The sequence below is a fragment of the Myodes glareolus genome, chromosome 6 (assembly GCF_982192425.1).
Source record: "Myodes glareolus chromosome 6, mMyoGla1.1, whole genome shotgun sequence".
NCBI classification, from domain to species: domain Eukaryota; kingdom Metazoa; phylum Chordata; class Mammalia; order Rodentia; family Cricetidae; genus Myodes; species Myodes glareolus.
This window is the reverse complement of record NC_142031.1, coordinates 24,198,061-24,223,518: the sequence shown is the minus strand read 5'-3', so window position 1 is coordinate 24,223,518 and position 25,458 is coordinate 24,198,061. Positions and strand designations below refer to the sequence as shown.

At 47.0% G+C, this 25,458-nt stretch overlaps 1 protein-coding gene and 1 long non-coding RNA gene across 2 annotated transcripts in view; one reads left to right on the top strand and one right to left on the bottom strand.

The window, feature by feature from the left end:
* The window catches only part of Arhgap25 (Rho GTPase activating protein 25), a 76,369-nt gene extending 71,434 nt beyond the window's left edge, over positions 1-4,935 (bottom strand). The window contains exon 1 of the mRNA XM_048416413.3: positions 4,505-4,935. Coding sequence (XP_048272370.3) covers positions 4,505-4,565 — 61 coding nt within the window. The 5' untranslated portion in view covers positions 4,566-4,935. The remainder of the gene's footprint in view (positions 1-4,504) is intronic.
* LOC125388501 (uncharacterized) lies at positions 4,473-11,207 on the top strand. Its single transcript, XR_007228254.3, has 3 exons — positions 4,473-4,581; positions 9,286-9,690; positions 10,753-11,207. It is a non-coding gene; the product is annotated as an uncharacterized LOC125388501 (long non-coding RNA).
* Positions 11,208-25,458: the final 14,251 nt, after the last annotated feature.

Genomic DNA, 25,458 nt, shown 5'->3' with positions numbered 1-25,458 from the left:
CAAACATGTCTCATATAGCCTTTGTACTATACAGCCTTTGTACATACAGCCTTTGTACTGTGAGGCATCATATGCCTTACTGGGGAGCATCTCTGTGTTCAGGTGAACTCGGTGAACTCCAGCAGGCTGACCCGGCAGCTGTAGAATGATGGAGCTTGCTCAAGAAATACTTGTTCCCTGGACATCTGTGAGATGTGTGGGGGAGCAAGGGCGGGTCCTAGCCTAGGGGAGCCTCTACAGCTAACATAGAGCTTTGGAGCCCGTTGCTAAAGGATCATGTGTTGTGTGAAGACCTTGGCCAACTTGTTTGGTTAAGCACTTGGAAAGGGGCATTTTTAATGACACAGTAACACTTGCTCCTCATACATGACACTTAATTCAAGCATTTAGTCTAAGTCTCAGGGTAATAACGCATTTGTGTGTGAGTGTGTCTCACTGATGAAGTCTTTCCCCAGAGTGAACCACTGTTCACAAATCTTGCATGTTGTTGATGGTTTACCATGTATCTGGGAGTGGTGGCGGTATTGTTGTTCATTTGACACAGAACCACACGTGTGTGGATTGCTGAGCTAAGACCTTCAGCACCTCACACATCTGTTTTCCATCCTTTCTTTCCCAAAAGAATATTCCAAGCAACAACCCTGAATTTTGCATCAGGCAGTTCTGTTTTCCTTTATAGTTTTGCTATAAGCATATGTAATTTGTAAACTGGATATGCGTGCATTTTGCTCTCTTCTGGGAACTCCAAAATAAGTCGCTGCTGGTCGGTTTCACTTGTGCATAACCGCAATTATTTGCTCTTGTGCCGTGTTCCATCTCATAAAAATGCTACCGAGCATTAAACCTCTCCCTTGCTGATGAACACATAGATTTCTCCTGCACATTTAATCTGCTGACATGCACAGGGCTTCTCTAGGATGTGGTCTCAGGAGAGAAAGATGACATGGGGCGAGCTGTGGATCATCAGCTCAGGCGAGCTACGTCAAGAGCTTCTCCGCAATGGCTTGATTCCTCTCTCACCATGCCATGGACAGCACTTGGAATTAAGTGATTTTCTTGTTTATTTGATTTAGTAAATGAGAATGAATTGCCACGGTGCTTCTTATTTGCACCCTCTGAAGAGTAAGATTATATATTTTCATTAGGTTATTGGTCAAGTATTACTATTTGTATTGTTTACCTACTGTCCAGTAGTTCGTAGATGTCTTTATCTGCTCACTTTTGTGTTATCTGTATATCCATCTGTGCTTGGTGTTTGCAATCCCAGCCCTGAAGAAGCAGAGACAGGCACATCTGTGGGGCTCGCTAACTTTCAGCCAAGCCGGCTAGAACTCCAGGCCGGCGAGAGGAATGATGGCTGAGATTGTTCTCTCACCTCCGTGTGCACATACGCACATGGCACACACAGCGAGGCAGAAGGGGGGCAGTACAAACGTGTAAATGTTAGAAAAACAGATGTGAACATGAACACAGTGGCAGGCTGTCATAGTCCAAATGGCTAGACTAAAGTGGTGGATGATGTCACATCTCAAGAAGAAAGATGTGCTCCTGGTCCCACCTCAAGTCCGGAGTGCCGTCTTTACCCTCTAGTTCTAACTCCTGTTCCCCATTAGGACTGATGGATCAGATGTAAGGTGGCCTTGTTCATGTTCTATCATCTCTGCACCAGGAGCACCCAAGCCATGGTGGGGATCTCATGGCAGTTCTGTTACTTACTGTAAGGGTACCCTCCATTTTCTGAGAAAACCATAGCTGCTGAGTCCTCCCCAGTCTGAGATGTTGGTGTTCCCTCTGCCCTGGTTCAGCACTCAAGATTAGAGGAACCGGAAGGAAAAGCGGCTCCCTGCTGGGCTCCACAGTGGTTTGGTCTTTTAATTTCCCATCAAGAGCCGTCCCTGGAACTCTTAACCTTTCTCTCATCCCCTTCAAGTCACATCTTAACAAAAACCCCCTAAAAACTGAACTGTCTGATGTATGGGCTCCAATGCCCATTACCTTGGAACCGTAACCCTTTGGTACAGTGGTCCAGGGAAAATATTACAGCCACCTCTCCCCAGGAGACATTTTTGGTTGCTACGGTGCATGGTGGTAGAGGCCAGGGATGCTGCCAACTGTCTTACAATGTGCAGGAAAGCCCTGGTAATAAGAATTACCCAGGCACAAATATCAACAGTGGCCAGGCAGAGAAGCCCCGATCCTCCTCCACCATACTATCCAGGACAGAAAACTACAGTCCCTGACTTCCCTGTGAGACTCCCAATAACAGTCCTTCCTATGGAGGTGGCTTCTCGGACATACAGATACATGGATTTCTACTGCTGTATCTGGTCATTGGAGAAGGGACTGAAGATCTCACAACTGAATCAAGCTCTTTCTCCTCAGAGGGGGCTACTTATGATACAGATGCCAGCTTGTATGACACTCTGCCACATGTAAATGACACGGATAATGACACTCTTCTAAATATTAGGTACTTAAGTTATTAAGTAACACTAAATAATATGGTCTTCTGATAATCAGATTTCACTCAGTCAACAAACCCTGTTTGCCCAGCTGGTGCAAGCACTAGGTTCAGTGCTGCCTGCACAGAGTCCCTAACCTGTGCCCCGTGCTACGTGCACAGTGACCCTAACCTGTGCCCTGTGCTGCCTGCACAGTGACCCTAACCTGTGCCCTGCACAGTGACCCTAACCTGTGCCCCGTGCTGCCTGCACAGTGACCCTAACCTGTGCCCCGTGCTGCCTGCACAGTGACCCTAACCTGTGCCCTGTACAGTGACCCTAACCTGTGCCCTGCACAGTGACCCTAACCTGTGCCCTGCACAGTGACCCTAACCTGTGCCCTGTACTGCCTGCACAGTGACCCTAACCTGTACCCCATGCTGCGTGCACAGTGACCCTAACCTATGTCCCATGCTGCGTGCACAGTGACCCTAACCTGTGCCCTGCACGGTGACCCTAACCTGTGCCCTGTACTGCCTGCACAGTGACCCTAACCTGAGCACTTAGCCCTGGAAGCTGAAGCTCACCAGGTGGATGCTTACAAGAGTGCAGGACCCCAGGGTCCCCTCCTGAGCCCGTCAATTCTAGAAATCTAAAATCCCTCTCCACTTAACCCCAGGCTTGAGAATTTCATGTGCTGATTTTCTGTATCTCTGAAAATAATCTAACGTTTATTCTCTCTTGTTTCCCATTTGCAGCTGAAACATGAATAGGGAGGGAGCAGGATGTCTTTACATAGGAGAGCAGGACATTTCCACAGGGACCCAGTCATGGACTTTACCTTCAAATTGGATGTGAATAGCTTAGGGTGAACATCAGACACGGATGTTTGTGTAGACAGGACAGAGACCACTTGCCTGCCCCTCATCTCTGGACTGAGCTCAGCATACAGTCCCAGCTTTGTTTGGTAACGTGGTCTCCCGCTCACCAAGATCAATGACTCCTCGGCTTACTTTCAGTTTAATCTCAAAGCCCTTTTTCTGACCTGCTTCCCATTTGTGAGCTTCCAGTGGACCATTTAACACACCGACTACCATGAACCATCGGCCTAAACTTTACTCCAAGCCAAATCCTTCCAAGCTGCTGCAAGCACCTTAACACCAGTGTCTAAAATTGAGAAGTTCTCTCACTGTGTAGATGGTGTGTGTGTGTGTGTGTGTGTCAGTGTAACCTAGTCAATCACTTTCAGCCCAATTGTTTCATCTGACTGTGACCAATTTAAAAATAAAATGTAATAGTAAACGAAACATGAGGTATGCAAGCCATGCCGACGATCCCAGCACTGAGGCAAAGCAGATGGGTCTCTATGAATATGAGTTTCTATAGCAAGTTTCAGGCCAGCTAGAACTACATAACAAGACCCTGTCTTAAAACACAAACAACCAAAAAGACACCTATGTAATAACCAACAATAGATCTGAGCCAATGTGTCATTGCCGTTGTTAGAGGAAAATGATAGGAGAGCCAGAACATCTCAGAATGTTCCAAGTCTGTCTTTCTCAACTCTCCTGAGCTCACATTCTGTTCCTCTAGAAGACTGCTCTCGTTTTTCAAAAGTCTCCATGCTCTTGCCTCATTCTCCGAGTGTCCTCCTTCCTGTAGGTAGCCCCTCGCTGACCCCTGGGCTCACAACTGTGACACTCACTTACACTCACTCACGGATGAATCACTAAATACTGCCATCTCTGTGCTCTTACTGAAGCCGTTCAGTTGATAGATGACTTCCCAAGTCGGAGACATCAATGCAATCTCAATTTTGTATACAAGGCACAGCCTAAGACCACCAAAGTTCCCTTGATCCGTGTACCCCACCTCTGGGCAGGAGAGCACTCTGAAACTTCAGACAACACATCTACCTGGATGCAAATTTCCACCCAGCTCAGTGTTGTTGCTCCTACTGACTTGAGCTCCCACAGCCCGGTATGCAAATAGTGGGCGCTCAAGCATAAGACCCCCCCCCCCCCCCCCCCCCCCGCAGGAAAAGACCTGGACCCTGACCTCACCTATTTTCGCAGCCTCCGCTTTCAAGTTGAAATCCCAGTTCCTTGGCAACTTCAGGGACATCTTGCTTCCGATTTGGGTGAGTGGCTGGTCAAGTGGCCAGTGTGTCACAGTCTGTGCCCTTCTGGCTTTTCTGATCTTCCCTTCGGTTCGGCTGCCTTCTCTGCCTAGTGATTGCTTCGCGGGCACTCTTACGTGCCAGGCTGATCTGCCCACGTGTCTCTTCCTTTCTCTCAGACGGAAGGTCCATCCATCTGTCACTTGGGGATGGCACCCAAGCTCCCCTAATCCCACTCACAGTCCCCCAAGGCTGGCATCTTGCTTTGCGTTCAATTTCACCAGAAATATCCCAGTTGACGCGTTGCCCTGTGGGAAGCAGGGCGCTGCACGGAAGAATCTCAGGCCTTACTGAAGCGAAGTTGTGATAAACAACAGCCTCTGCTTTTTTTTTTTTTTTAACTGTCTGCTTCCTTGCAATTTTGAGGAAGTGGGTGGCTTCAGCGTTGTGGCGTTATGAGCACACTTTCCTCAGAAGACATTTAGAAATTCTTGTAAAGCTAGAGCGTGTTTGTGACATAAGGCTGTGTGTGGTTTTAATTTAAAAAGAGAGAGACTCCCAGGGCTCTCGGCACGTGCCCCGACTCCTGTGCTCTTGCCTCAAACAATCAGCGCCTAAGAGTGCTCAGGCAGCCAGGCAGAAAGCTTTAAAATTCTTCAAAGTCTCTGCTGTGTGAGGACAACATAGCTCTCGCCTGCTTGGGATAAAGGTTCCTAGTGACCCCACCTGAAGCATGGAAGACTAGGACGCACTCCGCTGATAAAGTTGATTCCAGCTGGGCAGAGCCACGCAGAGGGCTAATGCTTTCACCTTGTGTACATGGTGTGGTATTCACAACCAGAACAACTGTTAATGACCCAAGTTCCCTTCCCCTTTGGAAGAATCTTCCTGGGCCTTCATGTCTTCTTCAGAAAAACGGGCTCCTCAGCGACCGTGGGTGTACCGACTTGTTACAGAGGCCCCTGCTATAGATTTTTAGCACATAGTAGTTACCCCATGATCACTAATTCAGCCTTCACTCTGCCTAGTTCAGCTTGAGGTAGGCTTTCACATCTTTAAGGGGGCCAGCTTGACCTAGCAGTTAAAGCTTCTAGAAACGGATTGCTGGTGTTCACATCCTGGCTTTACCATTTTCTTGCTCTTCATCTTTGGGTCTGTTCCTTGACTATTTCCTGTTTCAAGGCCCTCATCTGCAAATGTAACAATCAACAAAGGTTCTTCACAGACTTCAGTGAAGGTCCCTGCAGACCCCAGGCCTCTCCGCGTAATCACCGCATACAGGCCACACACCCAGGCCCACTTGCTCCGTTCCCTCTGTGTGGCTTTTTCTCCCCTCTCATGCTGTCTACTGATGACCCAGCTTCCTGCTCCCTGCTGCACGAGTCCCCTCCCAGCTCCCCCAGCTCAGCTACATCTCGTCTTTCTTCTTTCTCTTGGGTCTTTCCCATCAACATTAACGTTTCTCACATCTTCACAAAAAACTCTCTTGGTGCCACTTCCTCCTTCGGCTGTAGCCTGATTTTGAGAATTTTTTTATTTTAATAAGGACTGTTGAACTTCCTGTTATAGCCCTTCTTTTTCTTTCCTGGATTCCTCATTTGAAGCCCTTGTCCCCAGGACTACACAGAATGACTTCTCAAGAACACCAGTGGTTTTTCTGTCGCTAAGCCAGCAGGGCAGGTCTCCAGGCTCGCCTCACTGGCCTGCCAGTAGTGTCGGACGTAAGTGGGCACTGCCCTGTCACACACTCTGAACCTTCTATCTGTCCTTCAGGCTCCACAGTTGGCCTGGTTTTCCACCCCCTTTTTTTCTGCTCTCTTTCTGGTTCCTCTCTAATTCCTTCTCGTTTCTCCAACCTGTAAGCCATGATTCCACCAGGAGACTCTTTTTCAACCCTTATCACCTTGACAAGCTTGGCTGCCCTAGGACTTTAGTTACCCCACGTATATAACATCCCCTACGTGTGTTTCCAGAATCGACCACTTTTGAATTCCAAATTATGTACATATATGCTTAGATCTCCAACAGGCAGCCCAGACTAATCCAAAGTCAATATCCAAGGACCAAACCTGGTGACCCAGAGCATGTCCTTCTCACGGGGAACTAAGGGAGTATAAGAGCCAATGATGTATTTCAGGCCTCCGGGCTCATCTCGGCTGCTTACATTCCACTGGCCCACGTGGGTCACATGAACGAGCCCAGAGTCACTGAGACAGGAAGTGCGCATAGCCCTAAGAGAAGAGGAACTGCCCCACTTACCTGATTGCCACCCAGTACCACAGGAGTGCGGGGCTCCCTCACTTTGGCTCTGGCTCTTGAGGACTTTGGAGCCTCAGGTCTACACTACCTGCTGCCCGACCCAACACACTGTTGCTTATCCAGCCCCCCCCGAGCACCGTTCAGGCAGCAGCTCCATAGGGAGCCTCACAGGCAAAGGTTCAGTCCTGGAACCTTTGACTTAGGAATTCTAAAGGAGGCATTTAGAGACACATGAGGAACTTCCTGGACCCTTTGCGGTGAGTTCCTGTAAGTCTTGGAAAAACATATGACCCATGGGGAAGTCGCTGTGCACACTCAGAAAGTCAATCAGCAAAAGCAGCCACCGTGGAAAAGCTGCTCCTGGCAGCCCTGAGGCCGACACTGGTGTGAGCCCCTGAGTGGGGGTAGAAACCTGGAGTTGCTTCGGCCGCACCTTCTCTGACCTTTAGAAGATGAAGAACCAGATGTCTCGGCAAAGTTTGAGTTAGCATCGGCAATAGTGAAAGCAAACAGCCATGTATTTGTTTATTAACCCTAAGGATTTACTGGGGACTTAGACTTTTTTGCTGGAGGAAAGTCCATGAGCAAGCAACTTGGTTTCTGTCTCTCTCCTTCATCTCTCTTCTGCCACCTCCCAGGCGCAACTAATGGGAAGGAGAAGGCCAATTAAGTGGACAGCTAAATATAGCGCGAGAAGGGATATGATGGGGAAGTACAGGGGGCTGTGAAAGTTCACATGGGAGGGGTATAAGTGGGACTTACAGAGAGGGGGAGGCTTCCTGGAGCAGCCTCTTCCACACCCTGACTTGACATAGGCCTCAGGGAGATGAGGAGGTTTTGAAAAGGACCAGCTGTGGTGTTTCAGCCTGTAATCTGAGCACTAGGCTGAGCTAGGCAGACTGCCCTGAGTTTAAGATCCCTTCACAAACAAAAAAAAAAAAAAAAGGAGAAGGAGAAGGAGAAGGAGGAGGGAGGGAGAGAACGGAGAGGGAGAGAGAAAGGAAATGAAGTGGGGGAAGAAAGGGATGGGGAGAGGGAAAATGAGGATTATAAAAAGCGCTCTAGAACAGCAAATACGATGTACAGAAAGAACCCCTCAGCTTGCTCTGGGAGTGCTGAGAAGTGGGAAAGAGGCGGGGCTACAATAAAGACAGGCCTGGCCTCTTAGAAGGCTTCGGTGACGTTTGTTATTTATATAGATATATATATGCTTTATAAATAATACCATTCAAAATTTCCACCTCCTCCCATTTCCCTCCCACTCACCCTCCCCCCACCCCCTCAAGTCCTAAGAGAGGGCAGGGTACCCTGCCCTGTGGGAAGTCCAAGGTCCTTCCTCCCCCCTCCATCCAGGCCTAGGAAGGTGTGCATCCAAACAGACTAGGTTCCCAAAAAGCCAGTACATGCAATATAATCAAATCCTAGTGCTATTATCATTGGCTTCTCAGTCAGCCCCCATTGTTAGCCACATTCAGAGTGTCCGGTCTGATCACAGGCTCTTTCAGTTCCAGTCCAGCTGGATTTGGTGAGCTCCCCTTAGATCGGTCACACCGTCTCAGTGGGTGGACGAACCTCTCGTGGTCTTGACTTCCTTGATCATCTTCTCCTTGGACCTTGGGAGCTCAGTCCAATGCTCCAATATGGGTTTCTGTCTCTATCTCCATCCATCGCCGGACAAAGATTATGCAGTAGAAACAGGTCCCAGTGCCATTATCGATGACTTCTCAGAGATGTCCAATCATACTACAAAAGCATTTGTTCAACTATGTTCATACCAGCATTATTTGTAATAGCCAGAACCTGGAAACAACCTAGATGCCCCTCAATAAAAGAATGGATAAATAAAGTGTGGGATATATACACATTAGAAAACTACTCAGCGGGGGGGGGGGGGGACAGTGACATCTTGAATTTTGCATGCAAATGAATGGAAATAGAAAACACTATCCTGAGTGAGATAACCCAGACCAAAAAGATAAATATGGTATGTACTCACTCATTAGTGGACTTTAGCCATAAACAAAGGACATTAAGCCTATAGTTCACAAGCCTAGAGAAGCCATATAACAGGTGAACCTAAAGAAAAACATATATAGATCCTCCTGGAAATGGGAAGCAAACAAGATCGCCAGGCAAAAGTTGAGAGCATGGGGGTGGGAGTAGGGGTGAGGGTAGGACTGGGGGAGGGGGAGAGGGAGAGGGGGAGAGAGATGGGAGAATGGACAGACTGGCGAGAGCTTGGGGGAGTGGAAGGGTGGAGATGGAGGAAGGGCAGACATAGGAGCAAGGAAGAAGATATCTACATTAAGGGAGCCATTTTAGGGTTAGCAAGAGACTTGGCTCTAGAGGGGATCCCAGGTGTCCACGGGGATGTCCCCAGCTAGGTCCTTGGGCAGCAGAGGAGAGGGTGTCTGAACTGGCCTTGCCCCACTATCACACTGATGATTATCTCGAATATCACTATAGAATCTTCGCTGGCGACGGATGGAGATAGAGACAAAGACCCTCATCAGATCAACGGACTGAGCTCCCAAGGTCCAGTTGAAGAGCAGAAGGAGGGAGAAGATGAGCAAGGAAGTCAGGACCACAATGGGTTGGTCCACCCACTGAGACAGTGTGCCTGATCTAATGGAAGCTCACCAAATCCAGCTGGACCGGACTGAATGAGTATGTGATCAAACCGGACTCTTCGGTGAAGTTTTGACTTCTTCCAGGTAAATAGGGATAGCCAAGGGGTCTTCTTCAGTTTGGCAGAGTAAGGAGGCTGAACCCAACATGCCAAGTGGGAAGAAGAGTGAGGGAGAGAGGTCGCACAAGGAAAAGAGAAGACACAGGAGACCTGAGAATGCTGAAGGTTCTTCTTACACAGAGGTAGAGATGCCCTGCCCCTGACTCTGGTGACTAGGGCGGGGTGGCTGCAGTTCCTGCCACAGAGGGGGTGTGTGCACACAAAAAATGAGACCTGCTGTGGGTGGGGGACCCGGTGCAGTTCCAGGCACAGAAGTGGGGCTCTCATAGAGTGTGGTGGAGACAGGAGTGACCAGGTCTGCCTGAGGACCAGGGTAGTTTCCCTGGAAACGAGACCACAGAAGTGCTCAGGAAACCATTCAAATGTGTCCCCGACCATGAGCAATCAGGGAAGCATCAAGGACGGTGAAAGAAGTCGGGTGGCCACCTCAGGCACTGGCTAGCCTGGAACTCACCGTCTCACTGTGTAGGTCAGGCTGGCCTCCAACTCACTGTGGCAGAAAGTGGCAGAGATCCACTTTCTGCCTCCCAAGGGACAGGATTAGAGAAATATATGTCACCGTGCCGAACAACGTGACAAAACTTTCAAACACACCTTGCCTTTCACTGTGATTTTTGAATCTGTGATTATGGCAGACCATGAGTTACATATATTTTAAAGAAGTATAAACAAAACCAGCTGTTTCCATCTCATGTGCACAGCGACACCTCTTGATATAATACAGTACCCCTACGGAGTGCAGACAGTGCTGATCCGGTCATACAGTGTGTTTTGGTTCTCTGTAGGCATGATTACAATAAGGTCTAATTTATGAACGGGGCATGCCGAGAGTGAGCAGCAACCCCTAGCTATAAGATAGGACAATTACATCAAAAGCATCACCAAACCTATGTTCAGGAGCACTGTTAATGATTGACAGCTGCTTGAACCCAGAAGGAACTGCCCCAGCTGAAGGAGACAGCTGTGAGTCATTAACATAGCCAAACCCTCCGAGTCCTTGGAGGCGGGGCTGAGGGTCCCTGTAGACCTGCCGCAATGCTGTTTTCTTCAAGATACACGCGAGAAGGGGGAAAGCTCTGTGCCCACGTCACACTTCAAAGGGAACCAGTGTAGCCTGGTGTCGAAAGTAGTAGGGTCAAATACATGCCAATGTATCGCCCAGCTTGGGTGTTTTTCACTCCTAGCTCCTGAGCGACGCAACGATAGAGCCAATGCTATGTACGGGGGAGGGGGGGCCTCACCGCTGCGGCCGCCTTGAATTACGGACTGCATAGCATTAGTCTTCTGAACTGTGCTGGAGACACCAAAAACAACGGCTTTTCCATTTGGATTTTAACAAACTAGTTTTAAGAAAGCTGGGATTCTGAGGTCGGAAGTTCTAGGGTTTTATCCCCTTTTCCTTGGCTATATGGAAAAAACAAACAAACAAAAACCGGGAAATAAGAACAAAAGCCCACCATGTTTCAGAGGAAGATTTCTGCCCTCTGAACAGCATGTGGCCATCAGGACTAGCCTCCTCAGCCCTACCCCAGAGCCTTGTTCCTCTGCCTGTGTTCTGTCTCATCACTGACGTCCACCATCTCCCCAGCTATGAAGTGGTCAATTTGGGGGCCAATAAAACTCTAGTTTATCTAACTGATCCATAGCCAAGAAAAATTATATGTGCAGGTGTGAAGGGGCAACACTAGCATTTCTGCCTCCGACATGACAGTCTTCTAGAAGAAGGTTGCTCTGTGGACCCCAGGGTTAGGGAGTCCATTTCAGTGCCTATTTCAGTGAGTAATTTATCACAAGATTAAAAACAGATCGTGACGTTTTGAAATGATGAAAATGCCCCTGCCACACAGTCCTCCTGAACCAATTGTTGCATTATATTGGGCCGAGCCACACAAAACTGCCAATATTCAACAGCTTTTGACTTGCAAATATTTTTCCTCAAAATTTGCAGTGGTTCAATGGGATTGGGCTGTCTGTGATTCATTCATACAACAAAGATGAAGTGACTCTTTCCCCTGTGGTGCCTCAGGATGCGCCAGCCAGATGCTGAGAGCGCAGCCAACAGCAAGAGGGGCAGAGCCTCCCGCTTCTGGGAAACTTGTTGTAGTGAGAGGAGACAGACAATAGATCAGATAACTGAGCATGATGTATTAGCCAGTGGGGAGGGTTGCAGGGAAAAAGACATGCTGTATGAGAAAGGAGATTTGTCAGGTCAGTGGGAGAGGGAGCCAGATGGCCTTTCTAAGCAGCTGGATGGTGAGGTCTTCATTGGTGTGATAGCCTCTGAGCAAAGACCTGAACAAAGTGAGAATGAGACGGGTACACACACACAGACAAACCTTCCAGCAAAGCCAAGGGCAAGCAAAGGAGTGGGCATTCGGAAGAGGTGGGCACGGAAGAGCTAGTGTATTCCAGGGGCAATAGGGAAGCCAGAGAAATGGGAAGACCTTCCACCCTGGTGGGTCTACCACCTCCTTCTGTGAGCTCGGTTGGGCAATATCTTAGGGTTCCTGTTGCTACGAAGAGACATTATGACCATGGCAACTCTCATAAAGGAAAACATTTCATTGGGGCTGTTTTACAGTTCAGAGGTGTAGTCCATTATCATCATAGTGGGAAGCATGGCAGCACACAGGTAGCCATGGTGCTGGAGAGGTAGCTAAGAGTTCTACATCTGGATCAGCAGGCAACAGGAAGAGGGAATGACATTTGGCCTGACTTGAGCATCTGAAATCTCAAAGCCAAGCCCAGTGACACACTTTCTCCAACAAAGAAACACCTACTCCAACAAGGCCACACCTCCGAATAATGTCATGTCCTATGGGCCTATGGGGCCCTTTCATCCAAACCATGACAGGCAATATCCATTCCACATTGGCACACATTAGTCCAACAAACAGTACCAGTCCTTAAACAGGCTGGGGCCAGAGAGCAGAGAGCCAGCATGGAGCTGTGGACTCCAGCCTCTCCTATACGAAATCGATCCTGCGTTCCACAGATGGGCAAGGGATTAGAAAGGTATTTGGAATCACAAAAGCCTAAGGAAGCTTTGGATGCATCAGCTATCATAGCAAACCCAACCACAGGCTACAGAGACCGGTAGAATCCCTGCTGAGACCAAGGCAATATGATGACTGGAAGTCCCACGAGAAACCCGATTGACAGAGATGTACTGCTTGCTAGTGAAGTGGTTGGTGATCAATTCCATAGGGGATCTTCTACTTACTCTTCATTCCTTCTGGGACATCAACAGTGCATGTAGACAAGCATTGAAATTGCCCCCCTCAAGAAGCAAAACACAACTACCACAGCCTTTCACTAGAGAAGAGAGAGAAGAAGTCCCTCTGGGGAAGCCCAGGCTTGAAAAGTAAGGAGTCTCTTCTGCTAGCCTGGGCCCTGCACTGAGTTATGCTTGCCCTTGTGTATGCTTGCACAGAGCTTTGCAGAGTTGTGCTTGAGCACCTCTGAGCCCATGGGTGATCTGGAAATGTCGGGAGTTCAGAAACATGAGCTAAGATGAGAAATGAGAGACCCGGAGTCTGAGATCAGACTTCTAGGGCTCAGGTCCTTTTCCCAAGCTCAGCTTAGGTACTGCATGACAGAGGGATGCTGACGAACCTTTCAAAGCTTTACTCTTTCCTTGTGCAACTGTGAGTTGGTCGCTCTTAAAACTGTGATTCTCAACCTGTGGGTCACAAGCCCCTTGGGGATCAACCAACCTTTTCACAGGGATCACCTAAGACCACCCCAAAACACAGATATTTACATTACAGTTTGTAACAGTAGCAAAATTGCAGTTATGAAGGAGCAATGAAAGCAATTTTATGGTTGGGGGGGTCACCACGACACGAGAAACTATATTAAATGGTCGTGGCATTAGGGAGGTTGATGACCACTGGCTTAGAGCTCCATAGGCCAAGTGAGAGATTCCGCGAAAAGTACTAACTAGAGTAGTGGTGTATCAGCAGGTCTAAGTGTAGGCAAGAAAATAATGCTCACTGGTAAAATTATGAATCACAAAGATCCTTTCGAGCTCCATTGTATGTGACTTCCTCTCTAGCAAACTACAGTATGCCATCTCCACCCCAACGGGAGGAATACAGTCTGCCCTTCTTTTTTCCCACCAAAACCACCCTGAACCAGATGCAGAAGGCCATGTTTAAGAAAGAGGAAGGGCGCTGGCTGTTCACAAAGCACTCAGTACTGAGATGCTCAGGAGGTGGCTACTTCTAGACCACAAACCACAGGTGTGGTTTCTGGCTCCCCTCCTTGCCTGCCCAGTAGCCTAGCCCATGACAGACAATCACACAGCCAACTTGATTTAGTTGGGCATATTGGGTGAGAGGACGTGGGAAGTCAGGAGGGCAACAGTCAAACCCTGCCAGAGAAGGGAACAAGACCTGAGCTTCCAAAGTGCAAGTTTTACACTCAGGCCCCACAGTGAGGAAATCCAGTGCAATGTTTGGAGAGCTGCAGTTCTGTTGCAAGTCATCACGTGGGTTCTGGGAACAGCACCCTAGCCCTCTGCAGGACAGCAGGTGCTCTCCAACCCCCAAAACTATGTTGCTAGGACAAATCTGGACTGTTCAGCATCAACTTGACAGTCCTGCGGTCATGAGACTCACAGCCGAGCTCAGCCAGAACAGGAAGTGACAGCAGTTGATTCCAGAGTTGATATAAACTCTGAGGTTCAAGTTAAGTAACCACACACAGGACAGACCTGCTGGGGGAGGAGGGCAAAAAGGAGCAGGGAATTTCACATGCTGGGAGGGACAATGCCTTGGCGTTAGAGACACTCAACTGCCTTCCCCTCTTCCAGACACTGGTCCTCCTGCGGGGGACAGAGGAGCAATGTGTTTATAGGGCGGGTCAGAAATCTGTATTTGGTTGGAAAATTTTAGGGACCCCAAAAATAATCAGTATGATCTCTGAAATATACAATATGCAATAAGATAAGAAAGGAAAGAAATTAATTTGTGATTATTAGTTCTGATAGTAAAAAGAGCAAATGGTTTTTGGTGATTTTGATAAAAGAATCCCACTGCAGTTTATCCGTTGTGCAACAGACTTTGTTTATGAAATCCAAAGTAGCCATAAAATTGAAACATGTGTTCATCTTCATTTGAAGCAATTACTTCCCCTGTGGACTCTGAGTTCCGTTCGATAAAATTGCTCCCAAGAAGTTCTGGGAGCGGGTCTGGAGAGCTGTGCTCCAGGAGCGGGTCGCAATGAGGCTGCTAATTCATTGGATCTGAAGAGGCTGCAAGGATAAGTTGTTTGAGAAAGTGCTTGCCACACAGGCATGAGCACCTGAGTCCAATCCCCAGAACCATGTTCAGGAGAAGCAGTGTTCACTTACAGACCCAGTGCTGGGGAGGCAGAGACAGGTAGAGCTCCACGGTTCTGTGGCCAGCCTACCCTGCCTGGAGAGCTGCGGGCTAGTGAAAGACATGGTCTCAAAAACCAAAATGAACAGCTTCTACAGAACAACTTCATGGCTGTCCTCTCAGTTTTTATGCAGTCCAGGTTCCCAGTCCAGGAAAGACTATCATCCACAAAGGTGGGGTTTCTCATCTTAACTAACCTAATCAAGATAATCTTCCACAGGGGATTTTAGGTGTTTACGAGGAACCAGGAAAAGACTCACCACACACACACACACACACACACACACACACACATTGAGGATGATGAAGATTTCACAGTGTGGTGGAGGCCTTGCAGAAATGAGTAAGCCTAGGACCCTGTGATGGCAATCCCCCGGATTGTCTGGGCCTTGACTGTAACTGTAAGGGTCCTCATAAGGGAAACAGGATATCTGACTGTGGAAGTGGGGGACGTGAGACAGAACAGAGGTCCAGGGGATGCCAAAAAGGAGCAACAGGGCAAGGAGTGTGGTGGACTCCAGCAGCTGACAACACCAAGGGAGCACATCTCCCCTCATGCTCTCCGGAGGGAATCAGCCCCAGAGATGTTCCACTATAGCCCAGTGAGGGCAATTTTGAACACCTAGCTTCCACACCTACCGGAGAATAAAGCTGTGGTCTGAGACACTCAGTTTCTGTGGTTTTTGTTATAGCGGCAGGAAGAAGCTCATACAACATTATAAAACTGACTTGCTTCAAGGGTCCTACGGCAATTTCCAACACAACTCTTTTCAATTGTTTTTAGAACAATGCTATCCTCTATTTATGATATATTTTCTTTGGGCTAAATTCAAAAGCTGGTGGGTCTATTGAGAAGGAAGACAGAGTGGGTGAGAAGTGATGTTCTAAGGTGAGCTATGGGGGTTTGGATGAGAAATATCCTCCAAAGGCTTGCTGAGTTCCCAACTCTTGGCAATGTTTGCTGTGGATATGGAATTTTTAGGACACGCTGTTTTGCTGGAGGAAGTATGTCACGGGGCGGAGGTTGAGAATGTATAGTTTTACCCCACCCACCTTCTTCTAGCGTGTTCTCTCTGTTTCCTGTGTACAGACAGAATGTAACTAGTTCCCACCCCTGCCTGTTTTATGCCTCTCCTGCCACTGTGGACACTAACCCTCAGGAACCATGAGCCAAAAATAAACCTTCCTTAAGTCGTTTTTGGTCATGGCAATCTATCACAGCATCAGAAACTGATACCCAGACCCTGCACCAATGCCTCTCCATGCTTCTGAACCATAAGACTTCTTGTTTAAAAATGAAGATCCTGTTTCAGGAAGGCTGAGTACTGCCCATGATTCACTATGTCCCAAATGGCATGGTGCTACTGGTGCCCAGACCACATGTAAGTAACCTTCTAGAGGAACCCCTCAACTGCCCTGAAGAGATTCCATCTATCAGATCCTCCCTGTAAGTCCCCAGCTCTCCTTGTAAAACTTTTAGACAGCTGTCAAGTCATACTCACAGCTGGTGGCTTGCTATTCACTTCTATCTCCATCAGATGGACCACAGGGATTGCCTAAGCGATCTTAGTCATCTGATCCCCAGCTAATGCTTCCCTGGGTTAAATAAATTACTCAGCATTCTAATTACATGATTAAGTAGATCTCCTAAGCCAGGAACATGAGCACAAAGAAGAAAATGGGGCTCTTGCAATGAAGTCTAAAGTAATGGCTTTAGAAAGAGAGAAGAAACGCAGATCACTAGAAAATAGATTAGTCCCCACACAGGTCAGGAAAACCTCCATGTAGGAAAGAACTTAAAGACCTGTCTCAGTTTTCACTCACACTTTAGAGAAAACCAAGGTGTTTTTGCCAGTGCCTGCTGGAGGCAGTTTGTACGTGGAAAATGATAAGAATGTGTATCTGATTTTCAAGCTAAACTGTGAAAGACTGAGTGACTGCCACCAGCCTGGGGCAGTGATGGGAACCGTGTACACACAAAATCTCTCAGGTTGTGCTTAATCTCTGGTCTTCTGCAGGGAAAGAGGCTGAAGCACAAAAAGAAAGCAGTGAATTGGCTCAGTTTCAGAACTAATAAAACCCTCCATGTGTTGGCTCTGGATCAGATCATGAAGCTCAGTCCTTTGTAGCGGCGGCCTTGGCTACACATAGCATGGGAATTTCAATTAACACACATCCAAATACAATAGAAACACTGAGGGAAATACACAAAGAAATGCTGCTGAACACGCCAAATGCCATAGACTGTGGAGTGGGCAGGATGTGTATATGTTGTTATCTATGATCAAAAAGGAAAGTAGGCGGGGCCCAACTCTTACCCAGTTGAAGGAAGTTAGGGTCCAAGGTTCTATAAAATAGAATGGATGCACCTATTTGCCATGGCCCTAGAGACTATGTAAGTGCCACCTAAAGATACCATCACATGATGAGGGTCTGCCTGATGCTCCACTCACAAGTCCTGCATACATGTTCTTCCTCAATCCGTGCCAGACAACTACAAATTTAAGACAAAATTGTAAAAGTAAAGAGATCCACATTCCGCACCTTGTGAGGGGTCCCCTGAGAGAGAAGTTTGTTCACTCCAGTTCCAGAGGAGGGTGAAAGACACTCATTACAGACAGCAGAGTCTGGGGGGCCATCACTTATCCATGTGACACACTGCACTGCCCTTGTCTACCCTGAAGTTTCTTAATGGTATGCAAGAGCTAAGAATAATTATTGTTAATAATTATCAGTTCACAGCACACGTATCCTCAGTGAAGGCTCTTTTCTTTGTCCATGATGGCGTCGTTCCTTACTCTGAAATGAGTTATCAAGGGCAGTAAATGCCACCTCTAAATAAAAACAAACAACAAACTAGGCCAACCTGACTAGCAAACCATGCTCGATTATCTAATTTTCCTAGTGCCCTTCTAAATGAGGATAAAGAAAGGCGAGAGGGGGAGCTGGAGAGATGGCTCAGCGGTTAAGAGCATTGCCTGCTCTTCCAAAGGTCCTGAGTTCAATTCCCAGCAACCACATGGTGGCTCACAACCATCTGTAATGAGGTCTGGTGCCCTCTTCTGGCCTGCAGGCATACACGCAGAAAGAATATTGTAAACATAATAAATAAATAAATATTTAAAAAAAGAAAGAAAGAAAGGCGAGAGGGAACCAAGGGCTTTAAAGCCCTTTTTTTAAGGGATTTAAAGGACGAGAATGTGAATTTGGGGGAAACTAAACGGAGGGATGAAGGCCAGCGGAAAGAGAATGATCAAAATATGACTCAGAAAAGGCTTCAATGTAGAGAAGAGTCACAAATGTCCCTGACCTCGAGATGGGAGGTATGAATGACTGAACCTGAAGGCGTTCTTTCTCCTTGCTGCCTCTCCCCACTCATTCATGTGAGTATATGAATATATTTACTGTTAAATTGATCTAAACAGGGGTAAGTATGTCTATACCACACCACTCTACACACCCGTCTGCAACGAAAAATCCTGTGGCCTTCTTCAGCTGCTAAGAGTCTATATAGAGATACATCACACAGGCTTTAGGGAGCCCAGTCCTGTTCTGCAGAATCCCTGGGCTGTAAAAATAGTAAGTTTATGCTCCAACATAGAGCTAGGGAGCAGTGTTGGCAGCCACTTATCCATATACCCAGAGGCAATGGAGCTCCAGAAGATAATTTTATCACAGGCTTTATTCCGAACCTGACTCAACTATCTTACCCATACAGCGATAACACAAGAAATCCCCAAGTGCTTTCACTACAGCATCACCAACTTTAGAGGCCCCCAGATGCCATTTCAGTTGGACTAGTTCAATATGCTAGCTCCCCCAGGAAGACAATAGTGCTGTCCTCACCCAGACAGGAAACCAGATGGACTGAGGCAGAGCAGTCCTGCATCAAACCTCCCATCACCCCTTCCAAAAACAAGAATTCTTTGCCCAGAAGCTCCCACAACAATGCTTCCCCAGAACCCCGGTGACCAAAATAAGGTCACCTGCCCCCCAGAAATCAAGTGTTGGCAAGAGAAATGAGCTGCCTGCAGGCTGAAGGAGACTGTCTTTCAGCAGTCCTTCTCAATGGCCTCAGAAGCACCCCAACCACGACTCTTCTCTCACCTAGCGTGCCCAAGGCACTTGGTGCAACCCCCAGAACCCAAAACCAAAACATGACACCATTGGCTTCACCCCAGAAGTTCTGCTAAGTCTGGGACAGGCCTGGACTGCCAGTCCTCCAGAGCGTTTGCCTGGTGCTGATGGCACTGGTTTGAGAAATGTGTGTGTGGAGGGGCCAGCGGTGACAGGGCCTGCTCTCTTCCCTGGATTTCAAAACACGGACTTCCTGCGGCGGGCTTTAGGTTGTGCTCTGTGGTGTACACTTCCGGCTCTCGTGCTCAGAGCTTAGTCATCGCTCTTGGTCGGGGGAGCTGTGGAACCCTAAGAACAGCTGAAGTATACCTTTAGCTCCCTTGTCAAAAATTAGGTGTTCATAGGTTTGAGGGTTAGTATCTGGGTCTTCTATTCGATTCCATAGGTCGACTTCTCTGTTCTTATGCCAATACCAAGCTGTTTTCAATACTGTAGCTCTGTAATAGAGTTTGAAGTCAGGGATAGTAATGCCTCCAGAAGTTCCTTTATTGTATAAGATTGTTTTGGCTATCCTGGGTTTTTTGTTTTTCCATATAAACTTGATTATTGCTCTCTCAAGGTCTGTGAAGAAGTTTGATGGGATTTTGATGGGGATTGCATTGAATCTATAGATTGCTTTTGGTAGAATTGCCATTTTTACTATGTTGATTCTCCCAATCCAAGAGCAGGGGAGGTCTTTCCATTTTCTGCTATCCTCCTCAATTTCTCTTTTCAAAGGCTTAAAGTTCTTGTCAAATAGGTCTTTCATATCCTTGGTTAGAGTAACCCCAAGATCCCTCATCTGGCGTTGGATGACGATACAGATGGAGGCCCGCGTTGGAGCACGGAACTGAGCCCCCCAAGATCCAAATGGAAGGAAGAAAATGACGAAGGACTGCGAGGGATACTATCACCCACTGATACAAGGGGTCGGATCTAATGAGAGTTTACCAAGGCCAGATGGACCGTGACTGAACGAGCATGTGATCCAACCAGATTCTCTGAATGTGGCCGGATTTTCTGAATGTGGCTGGCCTGCAGTCTTACTGAGAAGCCATTGACAATGACACTGGGACTGGTTTCCTCTGCATATACTGGATTTTTGGGATCCAGTCTGTTTGGATGCTCACCTTCCTGGACCTGGAGGGAGCGGGGAGGAACTTGGACTTCCCACAGGGCAGGAGACCCTGACTGCCCTTGGGGACAAAGAGGGAGGAGAAGAGGGAGGGGGGGAGTGGGAGGGCGTTGGGAGGAGGGGCGTAAATGGAAACTCTTTATAATTTAATAAAATTACTTTAAAAAAAAAAAAAAAGAACAGCTGAAGTACTCAGATATGGCTGTCTGTGGGAAAGGAAGGAAAGCTGAGAAACACTGCCACCTACCGTTCTGTGCCCATCCGAGCAGATGAGATTATTTTCGTCTGTCTGGCTAGAAATGCTTTAGTAGAGCATGTTTTCCTATTAGGGAACTTTCTCTACTTTCTTCTTTTTTTGTGTGTTTTTCTTTACATCAAGACCAATGATATGAGTGGAGCTTTTTATAATATAGTTAAATTCCTCACAATAAAATTGAGAAAATATTGACTTAAGACTTGCACCAAAATCTATCTTAGGAAGATACACGTCCTCACTAGAAAAATATTTTAAGAAGGTGTAAGAGAAAAGTTGACCTCTGTTCCTCCCTAAGTCACCACAACCACCATGAAGGCTAGTGCCAGGCCTTGAGGAGGAGCTGAATAACCTGCAAAAAGAGAATGGCATTGGACCCCCTTGTAACACCAAGAACAGGCAAGCAAAGGGGAGAGACATGAGCGCCTTCAAGGGGGACAAGGAAGGCCGCAGCCTGTGCAAGTCAATTTGCTGTGGTTGAAACTAAGAAACTAAGTGATCCAGACAGCCTAGAGGAAGCAGGAGAGCAAGGAGGCAGAGGAAACCCTGCCTTCACTGGGCCGGTCCTAGGCTGTGGGCCACAGCAGAAGTCTGGGTGTTTATGCATCAAGTACCAGTTACTAGAGAGTGAAAGGCATTTCCACCCTGGCTCACTCCTACTTACCTAACATGTCGGTGGCAGGGAAGACATGCTACAAACATGTCATCTGGTGAGGTCACCCATCCACTGAGGAGGAGTCTGACCTGAACAGCCCTGCTGCAGAGTCACCTGTCTGGAGGCCTGCAGGGTGGGGCATCGTCTGTGTCCAAAGCCCCCTGGCCTAGAAGTCACTGATGGCTGACAGTTCACTGTGTACTCAGAGGGGCCAGCTCCGAGAGCTCCTGGGCTGGATCTCACCCAGAGACCTAGCCAGCAGAGCTCACTGTGTCCTAGGGAAGAGCCCTCAACGAGTAAATACAAACTCCATAGTGATTTTCAGGCAGGTTTGCTCCATAGTCATTATTCCCGTGCCGTCTGAGGAACAGAGACTGAGTCATACACTACTTATACCCATTAGGCTCCGGGTATCATCCTCTTACTACCCAGAAATGAATCTGTAGACCCTCCATTAGTACAAAACTGTCATTATTAGTCCATTCGCTCAGGAATTGAATGCATTCTGTCCAATTTCTTTTTTTCTAACATTTTCCAAAAATAATTCAAGCCCATGCCTTTTCTTTTAGAGTATTTCTTTTCTCTTTACAGATGTAACACTTGGTTACATTAATATTTTCCATCTTCTCTGTGACTAATCCTCCTTTTTCATTTCTCAATTACTGGTTTGACCATTTGTGCCCAAACATAAAATCAGGCTCACACAATGCATTCTGGGTAATTAGCTGCCTCCTTTATGGATGATGGCCGGGCTTGTCACAGGATTTACACTGACGCATCTCTCAGAACTCATAATGCTATTACCTTAAAGAAAGTCATTTTTAAACTTACTACAGGGAGGGCATGATGAAAAATGCATTGGCCATTTAGCCTCATAATCCAAAGTTCAATTGAATTCTATTCTTTTTGTCTCCAAAGAGGATCATGAGGCAGGGCAGAAGTCCCATCAGCTGGGGGATGCTGCATTTGTCTTCCTGACCCTCTGGGAAGAGGCCCTGGCAAAGCCAGACAGAAGTGCCATAAGAGGACTGACCAAATGACAGGACTTCTGAGCTTGACTTAAATCTGTTCCCAATTATAACCCTGCAGAGAAAAGTTTTTGTTTTGTGTTTGTATCCGTAACTGCTGAGACTATTTGGCAGCAGGAAAACCTCTTGCTTCTTAGCTCCCCCTGCTGGACTTCCAGCCACCTGAGCTGTCTCCGCGGGATTCCAGGTTTGGGCCTCACAACGATCAGGTCCACAGCAAACAGGAAAGTCGGTATTCCGGTATTCCGTATTCCCTTCTCGGGGACCCTAGAGCTCCAAGTTAGGAAATGGAGGCGATGTTTTCCTATCAGTGAGTGCAAACCGAGGGCGGGGTCTCATCCAACACAAGGGAGCCACAGAAGAGTGAAGGAGAATGGTCCCTTCCTAGATGAGGGATGGCAAACTGGATTACTGGAGGCTATGGAATCAATCGTCCGCTGCCCTTCAGTTCTGCTCTTCCGCCGTCGTGTGGGCATCTAAGCGAAGGGAGAGTTCTTTAGCAGCCACTGTGTTTGTTCAGTTCCTACCTCCTTGTACTAACTGAGTCCTTCCAGGATTCCTTCCCTCAGGCAACACTCACCACAGCAGGCTGCTCTCAGACAGTCCCTCCAGTTCACCAGAAACACCCAAGTGCGTCTCCCACCCACCCCCATACACACCCCACCCCCATTCCCGCAGGACACCCATCGCCAGTAGGAAGACCCCTCTCTCCTCACTCACATCCATCGGGAGTTGTCACTAGCCGGCTAGATGCATCTGAAATCTTCTCAGACCGGCTGCACCTCCCTGGCTCTACCCATACTGATAACAGTTTACATCAGCTCCATACGATGCTTTACCCCAAAGTGTCTTAGAAAATGCCGAGCAGCACCAGATGCTTCGAGTGCAATTGAAATTACCACATTTAAATCCATTTTATATGAGCTGAGATGCTGGAGGCATACATATACAGTGTCAAGAACAGGTGAGGCCAAAGGATTTATCCAGAACTGAGATGCTGGAGGCATACATATCCAGTATCATGAACAGGTCAGCCAAAGGATTTATCCAGAACTGAGATGTTGGAGGAATACATATACAGTGTCAAGAACAGGTCAGGCCAAAGGATTTATCCAGGAAATTAGTTTTGGAAGCAATTGAGGGAAACATAAAAAGAAAATTTGAAAATTTTACAAGAAAAAATACATTTTTAAGGGATGAACATCATTAAAAATAAGAAAATGAAAATGAGAATTAACTTTAGTGTGTCCATGCTGTCAGTCACAAGTTCTCAAAGTCTCAAGCTCTCATATCTAATTTTTAAACATTTTTTTTAATTTTACGTGTCTGGAAGCCAGAAGATGGCATTGGATGTCTAGGAACTGGAGTTTCAGACAGTTGGGATCCATCCACCATGTGGGTGCTGGCAATTTAATCTGGATCCTTTGCGGGAAACAGTCAGTGCTTTTAACTGCAGAGCCAATTCTCCCGCCCCTTTAAGTCTTTTTTTTTTTTTTTTGATTGATTTTTATTGAGCTCTACATTTTTCTCTGCTCCCCTCCCTGCCTCTCTCCTCCCCCCTTCAAACTTTCCCCAAGGTCCCCATGCTCCCAATTTACTCAGGAGATCTTGTCTTTTTCTACTTTCTATGTAGATTAGATCTATGTAAGTCTCTCTTAGTGCCCTCATTGTTGTCTAAGTTCTCTGGGATTGTGGTTTGTAGGCTGGCTTTCTTTGCTTTATGTTTAAAAACCACCTATGAGTGAATACATGTGATAATTGTCTTTCTGGGTCTGGGTTACCTCACTCAAAATAATGTTTTCTAGCTCCATTCATTTTCCAGCAAAATTCAAGATGTCATTAATTTTTTTTCTGCTGTATAGTACTCCATTGTGTAAATGTACCACATTTTCCTTATCCATTCTTCAATCGAGGGGCATTTAGGTTGTTTCCAGGTTCTGGTTATGACAAACAAACCTGCTGTGAACACAGTTGAGCACATGTCCTTGTGGCACGATTGAGCATCCTTCGGATATATACCCAAAAGTGGTATTACTGAGTCTTGAGGAAGGTTGTTTCCTAATTTTCTGAGAAATCTCCACACTAATATCCAAAAGGGATTGTATCAGTTTGCACTCCCACCAACAATGCAGAAGTGCTTACCCTACAACCTCTCCAGTATAAGTTGTCATCAGTGTTTTTGATCTTGGCCATTCTTACAGGCGTAAGATGGAATCTCAGAGTTATTTTGATTTGCATTTCTTTGATGACTAAAGATGTTGAACATTTCCTTAAGTGTCTTTCAGCCATTTTAGATTCCTCTGTTGAGAGTTCTCTGTTTAGGTCTGTACTCCATTTTTTTTATTGGATTATGTGTTCTTCTGGTGACAAATTTCTTGAGTTCTTTGTATATTTTGGAGATCAGACCTCTGTCAGGTGTGGGATTGGTGAAGATCTTTTCCTATTCTGTAGGCTGTCATTTTATCTTGTTGACCATGTCCTTTGCTTTACAGAAACTTTTCAGTTTCAGGAGGTTCCATTTATTAATTGTTTCTCTCAGTGTCTGTGTGGATGGGGTTATATTTAGGAAGTGGTTCCCTGTGCCAATGCATTCAAGTGTATTTCCCACTTTCTCTTCTATAAGGTTCAGTGTGGCTGTCTTTATGTTGAGGTCTTTGATCCATTTGGACTTGAGTTTTGTGCATGGTGATAGATATGGGTCTATTTTCATTCTTCTACATGTTGATTTAAGTCTTTTTTTAAAAAAAAAAGATGTAGGAGTGTGAATACTACTTCAAGCCACTGGGATTTGGGAATGGAATTTGATCGCCTCAGTTTACTAGGGTTGTTGTTCTTGTTATTGAATGTGTGGCTTCAGAGAAATGCAGAGAGGTTGTTACATCCTTGCCCTTTGGTTGTTCCAGAGCTTCCCACACCCCACGTGGTGAGAACCCTGTGATATACATCCTTCTCCCTGATCCCTCCTCACCTCTCCTTCTCTCTCCCTGCACTCCACCTGTTCCCGTGTTTCCCTGATAAGTCTTTCAGGCTCCATCAGTTCCTTATCCCTCGGGGTACACCTGTGTCCTCAAGTCACCTCGAGTTATGTCCTTTACTTGGCTTCTAAAACTCTATCCCCAACTGTGTACTGAGAATCTTCTAATGGAAACCCAACACTAGCTGTCTGGTGACACAGGCCTCTAAACCCCTCAGTTTCACACCCTTGAAATCCGAGTCTCCGCTTCACAATTTCTGTGAGTCTCTACATTCTCTTGGGGTGTACACTGTGTCCTGTATAGATGTGGGTTCAGGCTCGGCACTGCTTTCTGAGTTTCATAAG